The 7,871-nt window shown below is 32.9% G+C and overlaps 1 protein-coding gene across 1 annotated transcript; it reads left to right on the forward strand.

The window, feature by feature from the left end:
- Positions 1-1,060: 1,060 nt before the first annotated feature.
- LOC134269784 (uncharacterized) lies at positions 1,061-7,831 on the forward strand (the record flags this gene model as incomplete). The annotated part of the gene is made up of 5 exons (XM_062751994.1): positions 1,061-1,618; positions 2,495-5,409; positions 5,584-6,863; positions 7,119-7,253; positions 7,641-7,831. Coding segments are annotated over exons 1-5 (5,079 nt in total), but the record flags the coding sequence as incomplete, so codon positions are not given.
- Between the last annotated feature and the right edge of the window lie 40 nt (positions 7,832-7,871).

Here is a 7,871-nt window from a genome sequence, read left to right on the forward strand (position 1 = left end):
TCAATGACCTTGTGACCTTGACTGTGACCTTTATGCTAAAAATAACTTTTTCCACTTTTTGCCATAACTTTGGAACCATAGGAGATAGGGACTTCATATTTAGTATGCATACCCCACTAGTTAAGTTATTACAAACAACACCAAGGTCAATGACCTTGTGACTTTGAATGTGACTGTATACTAAAAATAGCTTTTTCAAAATTTGTTGACACCGGGTGCATAGTGTTTCACAAAAACATCTGTTTTTTTTTTTTTTTTTAGCTTCCCTTTTTGTTTTAAACCATTATCAATTTTATAAATGTAAATGTAATACATTGGAATAGACTGGTTATGAATAAATTTTCTCAAATGTAGATGAGAAGGGGTGTTGCAGAAGAGAGATTCTTTAAGAAAGAGATCGGACCCATAGGGAGTTATTGTATAAAACTTGAATTATGCTAAATAAACTTAACATATATATTTAAATAAATTGGTAAGCACTTTTAAATTGTGTCAATTTATTTTTAACCTGACCTGCCATAACCTTACATGTAACTTCCAACTTTTATTTAGAAATTGGAATATTTATCTTGGTCCTCTAGTATAATTACGAGTTCAGTGTATATTTTTTGTAAATTAAAAATAAATGAACGATCCTATTCTTTGTTAATTTCAATTTCTCAAGTTATATTACATAAATATTGCTTTCTTTGGTTGATTGAACGTGAATTAATGTCGCATCTGTTGCAGGTAAAAAAAAAAAATACATAACCCTCGAATAAAATTGAGCGAACCGTTCTCGATAACTCACGTGCAAAACCGGTTAGAAAAAAACATTAATAATGAAAATAGCGGAAAATAAACCTTAGAATAAAAAGGTCTTTCGCTAAAACATCAGAGGTGGGATCATGTGCCATAGAGGATGTGAGCATTCCCTGACGACCAATCATCTTCGGAAAATAACCATATAAAAAACGGCGTTTATTCAAAGTATAAATAATAGAATTACTTTTAGTATAGACTAATATTATTTTAAAAATTCTTTTTAGATGTAATATTTCAAGGAAGAATTCTTAGCAAAATGTGTGAATGGTACCATTTTGTTATAAAAAAACTACTTATCATCGCTGGCATTGAAACCAATCCAGGACCAAGAAAGAAAAGACAATCAATCACCAAGAGACCTTATAATAACAAGAAGAAAATACTAGAACGTTCAAAGACAAATGATAACAAAAATGGAGAAGAAAATACAGTCAAACACAATGTCCAGAAAAGAAAACAAAATGATGCAGATTCTTGCATCTTAGATAAACCAACAAAAAAATTGAAAACTAACCATGAAGAAAAACAAACTGGAAGCATTTTTCGTAACAAAAATGACAAAATTAACGAAGAACAACAAAATGAAAAAAGTGAGAAGAACATACATAAAAGAAATGCTCCATCTAGAAACATTAGCCTAAAGGCATGTGGAAAAAGCAAGCCAAATACAGAAAATCAAAATGATTTGCAAAATACACATGAAGTAAACGCAATAGAAACTCCATCTAGAAACACTCGGAAAAACAAACCCAAAGAAAGCAAAGCAGAAACACCAGCTGAAAACATTGTGCAAGAGACATATAAAAGAAATACAGTAAAAACACAAGCTAAAAATACTTTGCGAAAACGACTTGAAAGAAACAGAATGACAAATGACAAAAAAGAATTATTAAAGACTATCGATCGTAATAATAAGAGAGAAAAAAGATGCAATCTTTCACTAAAAGAAAAAGAAGAATTAACTCAAAGAGAAACTAGGCTTAGACAGATCAAAAGAAATGCTTTAACTACCGAAACAAAAGGAAATATTAATCTAAGGGAAACAACAAGCAGACGAAAAGCTAGAGAAACACTTCATCTCATCGATAAATACCAGAATAATGCAAATGAAACAATGCGAAGGAGAATAAAAAGAAATAATTTCTCTGTTGAAGAAAGAAATAAATTAAATGCAAGAGAATCATTGTTTAGAAGAAATGCAAGGGAAAACCTATCACCGTCTGAAAAAAAGGAAAAAAATGAAAATGAAACCAAAGGAAGAAGAATCTTAAGACAAAACTTATCACTACAAAAGAAAAATGAAAAGAAAGAAAAGGAAACCAAAGGAAGAAGAATCTTAAGACAAAACTTACCACTACAAAAGAAAAATGAAAAGAATGAAAAGGAAACCAAAGGAAGAAGAATCTTAAGACAAAACTTACCACTACAAAAGAAAATTGAAAAAACTGATAAAGAAACAAAACGGAGAAAGGTCTTAAGGGAAAACATTCCTATACAAAAAAAAATACAAATTAAGATCAAGCAAAAAAATAAAAAGAAAGAAACAAGGTCAAAAACGATTGAACAAAAAAAATCAATTACATACATTAAACAAAAATTTGAAAAATCAATAAAGGAAGGGCCGTCGTATATTTGTACATCTTGCAATAGACTTTTATACCGAAAATCTGTCAAATGCTTTTTTTTGAAGAACTATAAGCACTGTGCAGATACTGTGCTTAATATATCTCAATCTGGCTCTAAAAGCATTGATGGCAAGGAATACATTTGTCACACATGTGACAAAGCCATACGATCAGGCAGAATTCCTTCACAATCTGTCGGAAACGAACTCCACTTAGAAGATATACCAGAGGATCTGCAAGAACTTTCTCCTCTAGAAGAAAGAATGATATCCAAGAGACTTCCATTCATGCAAATTGTAAATCTACCTCGCGGAGGACAAAAAGGAATTAAGGGCTCTGTTGTCAATGTTCCCTCAAACATATCTACCATAACGTCAATTCTTCCTAGACTACCATCTAACTGTGGACTTGTTCCAGTGAAACTTAAACGAAAGTTAAAATATAAAGGTCATTCAATGTACCAATCTATACGACCAGAAAATGTTTTCAGAGCATTAAAATACCTAAAGAATGCCAACCATAACTATGAAGATATTAAAGTAGATGATGAATGGATCCAACATTGTAAAGATGAAAATGAAGAATTATACAAACAAATATTTGAATGTGTACCACAGTGGGAAAACGATTATCTGTCAGATGAGAGTGACAACAACGAAATCTCAAATCTTGATGCAAAAAACAAAAAAATAGATAGTTCACAGGCACAACATGATAAAGAATATGACAATGTTAATACATCTAAAAAAAATGAGGAACATGAACAAAGCACTGACGAGGACGAAGAAAATGACAGTTTAAGAGGACTTCCATTCAATACCTGTTTACAGCCTCGAAATGACCCAATTCTCGAAAAAAATCAAGACATTTTCAATATTGCACCGGGAGAAGGTCAAATTCCAATTGACATGATATCTGACAAAAACAGTGAAATACTTGCTTTTCCTAGAGAATTTCCATCTGGCAAATTTGGACTTCATTCAAATCGTCCAACCAAAATATACCCTAAAAGATATTTCAATCAAAGATTATTGAACAAAGATAACAGATTTGCTTCTAATATTGAGTACATTTTCTTTGCTCAATATTACACAGAGGTAAAACAAATAAGAGACAACATATCAATTGCATTAAGAAAAGGGTCAAGTAACAAAGAACAGAAAACAGCTGGGAAACTAAAAAATCCAGAGAATATAAAAAAAATATTGAATCAAAATGAAGGCTTTTCTTTTCTTCAGTCAGTTAGAGGAAGTTACCCTTACTGGTGCAAAACCCTCCATGATTTATTTGCCATGGTAAGACAGCTCGATATTCCAACCTTTTTTTGCACTTTTAGTGCAGCTGATCTGAGATGGCCTGAAACAATACAAATTGTAGCAGAACAATATGGACACTCCTTTTCGACACAAGATGTTAAAAATATGAGTTGGCAAGAAAGGTGTTTTTGGATAAGAACAAATCCCGTTACAGTTGCACGCCAGTTTGAACATAGAACAAATTTATTTATAAATGATGTCATAAGATCTGAAGCAGCTCCCATTGGGAAAGTACAAGATTTTTTCATCAGAGTAGAATTCCAACAGAGAGGATCTCCACACATACACTGTCTCTTTTGGATAGATAATGCTCCAAAAATCGATAAGAACACAGAAGAAGAAGTCTGTTCATTCATCAATAAGTATATTTCATGTAAATTAGATCATGAAAATGAATATGTCGACTTGCAAAAGCATTGTCATTCCTCAAGCTGCAAGAAAAAAGATGCAACCTGTCGATTCAGTTTTCCACGTCCCCCATCATCTAAGACCTTAATTGCCAAAAAACCAAACTCCAACACCAACAAGATTACAGAGCTTACTAAAAGAAAAGAAGCTAATAAGAGTATTTTAAGTCGAGTATACGCAATACTGCAAACAAATCCAAATTTGACATTCAATGAATTACTAACTAAATCAGAAGTAACAGAAAATTGTTACTTACAAGCACTTAGGGAGACTTCATCCAAAATAACCATCATTCTAGAGAGAAATCCATCAGAATGTTTTATAAATAATTACAATCCAGATTTGTTATCAATATGGAAGGCAAACATGGATATTCAATATGTTACCGATCCGTGGGCCTGTGCAATGTATATACTAAGTTATATAAGCAAAGGAGAAAGAGAGATGGGGCGTCTGCTTAAAGAAGCTTCCAAAGAATCTGAAAACAACGATGATATTAGACACCAACTTAAGAAATTAGGCAACGTATTTTTAACACATCGTGAGGTATCTGCACAAGAAGCTGTTTATCGTGTTCTTTCTATGCCTTTGAAAAAAACATCTAGACAAGTAGTTTTTATCAATACGAGTATTCCAAATGAAAGAATTCATATCTTAAAGTCTAAAGTTCAGTTGGAACAATTAGATGTGGACAGCGATGACGTGTTCCAGAAAGGTCTTTTAGAAAGATATGCTGCAAGACCACTTAGTCTCGAAAATATGACTCTTTCTGACTTTGGATCAATGTATCAAACTAAATATACACCAGCAAACAATGAAGAAGACATATCAGAGGAAAATGAAGAACAATCAGAAAAACAATCAAAAACAATAACACTACTTAATGCAATGGGAACAATGAGAAAAAGAAAAAAGAGAGCAATAATTAGGTATCCAAGATTTTCAAAACAAAAGCACCCAGAAAAATTTTTTCATAGTGTACTAATGTTGTATGTTCCTTGGCGAAACGAAGAAGATGACTTGCTCAAGCCATATAGAAGCTATGAAGATCATTTTACACAAAAGCAAGATGAAATTATTCGAAACATAGAATTATTTGAAAAGGAAAGTGGACTACTGGATTCTGCATTACAAATTTTACGTTGTGAAGATTTACGACCCAGCGAATGGGATAAATTAGCATCGACAACAGAGCAAGAACAGTCAGATTGTAAAGAAGAGGGAACAGAATTTGATGATTTGGCATTTAATGCATTGTATGAAACGTCTGAAATTTTAAATAAACCTCCGGAATTAGAGTGCGAATCAGAATTTATTTATAAAGTAGAAAAACAAGAAAGTGTCCTTAATTTTGATGAATACAGTAAAATTTTACAGTCTCTGAATGCTGAGCAAAGACAAATATTTGAAGTCATTTTAAAATGGTGTAGAAATCTTAGAAAATCACCAAAAACAAGAGAAATTCCAAAACCTTTCCACCTTTTTGTTACCGGAGGAGCTGGGACAGGAAAAAGTCATTTAATTAATGCAATTGTAAACATGGCAAAAAGAGAATTACAAACGCTCTGTGACGACAATCCAGAAGGAACAACAGTTTTACTTATGGCTCCGACAGGTTGTGCAGCAAAAAATATAAAGGGAAACACCATACACAGTGCTCTCAGTATCCCTGTCAGTAACAGAAAGAATTCAGTTCTTCTTCCCCTTTCAGCCAATAAGCTTGCTACAATGCGCTTTTTTTTACAACATTTGAAAATAATCATTATTGACGAAATTTCGATGGTTGGCTATTCATTGTTAAATGACATTCACCTCCGTCTTCAAGACATAATGGGAACAGATTCTACAACGTATTTTGGAGGAGTAAGTGTTCTGGCTGTGGGAGACTTTTATCAACTTCAGCCAGTGGGCTGTAAACATATTTTTGCTTCACCGTCAAATGCGTTTAGCAAACTTTCCTTACATCTTTGGAAAGATTTATTTAAATTTGGAGAAATTACTGAGATCATGAGACAAAAATCAGATATTTCCTTTGCAAACATCTTAAATCGAATTAGATTAGGTAACATCAAAGATGATGATTTGAATGAATTACAAAAACATGTCCTTTCTCCAGATGTCGATTATTATCCTAGAGATGCACTTCATGTTTTCCCTCTTAACAGACAGGTAGATGAACATAATTTATCTATGCTACAAAATCTTAACCAACCAATCCATTTCTTACACGCAAAAGGCCCACAAAAGGATGTTACAACGGGTAGAATTAATGTGACTGAAAGCAATGAACACGAGCAGGGTAAATTACAGGATTTGTTTGCAGTTGCAACTGGTGCAAGGGTCATGCTCATACGTAATGTTGATCTGTCTGACAGCCTAGTAAATGGTGTAATGGGTACAGTTACAGGATTTATCAAAGACACAAAAATAGATGAAGTGAAATTCATATTGGTGAAATTCGATGATCCTCTGGTTGGAAAACAAAGACGCAAAAATTTCAAAATGTCTTTTGGAGATTCAACTCCAATTGAAAGAGAACAAACGATATTTACAACAGGGAAGCATAACAATGTTGAACATTTAAAAACTCAATTTCCTCTGAATCTATCATTTGCTTGCACCATCCACAAGACACAGGGAATGACTACAGACAAAATAGTAATCTCTTTCGACGGGCCTTATAGACCAGGCCAAGCATATGTAGCATTGAGTAGATGCAAAGAAATTAATGGACTGTATCTCACCACTTTTGATAAAAATAAGATAAAAACAAGTCCATTTGTACAAATTGAAATGAAAAGACTGAGAGATCAAATGTCATACTACAGAGACGCAACAATGAGAGACTTTGATGACCTCAACTTCCTCAAAATTTCTCACGTCAATATCAAATCATTAAAATGCCATTTACAAGACCTAAAAAATGATCTTAATCTATTATCTTCACATGTCATTTGCATTTCAGAATCATGGCTATCAAAAGAAGACAAGGATGAAGTACTAGATATACCAGGCTTTCACTTGTTTAGAACAGACAGAGGAGACAGTTATAGAAATCATGAATGCTCCGATGAAGTATGCAAAAAATGTAACCATAAAGGTGGGGTCTTAATGTACATAAAGGAAACATTGAAAACAGAAAGAGTATTGCTTTCACACAATGATTCTGTAGAAATGATTGCTGTCAGAGTCTTAAACAATGATATCCCATTGCTCACAATCATTTCCGTTTATAGACCAAATCATGTTACAATGAAATCTTTAATAAATGCTTTGCAAGTACCTTTTGATGAATGCCAAAGAAAAGGAGAGATGTGTTTACTTATTGGAGATTTCAATATCGATTTTTTGCAGAATCAAAATTCTACTGTAAGCAGATTCTGTTATAAAAGACAATTTCGACAACTTATTTCTGAGGCAACCCATGTTTCTGGGTCTCTCTTAGACCATATTTATGTAAACACTGAAATTAAACATCCTTATGCAGGAGTAATTCCAATATACTACTCAGACCATGACGCAATTTATTGTTGTATTCCAAAGAAAGAAAGTTCTGTTCCCCCACAGGGGAAAATATGCATTATAAATAATGAACAAAACCGTTTTAGTAAAATCATAAAACCAGCAGATACAACAACCACAACCAATTTAACCAAAAAAACAAACGAAAATGGAAAGGTAAAAGCAAAACAGTCTCAAAGGAAGGAAAACGTTTCTA

The sequence above is a fragment of the Saccostrea cucullata genome, unplaced genomic scaffold (genome assembly GCF_032062105.1).
Source record: "Saccostrea cucullata isolate Sc308-1 unplaced genomic scaffold, CSIRO_AGI_Scuc_v1 ctg17924, whole genome shotgun sequence".
In the NCBI taxonomy this organism is placed as follows: Eukaryota; Metazoa; Mollusca; class Bivalvia; order Ostreida; family Ostreidae; genus Saccostrea; species Saccostrea cuccullata.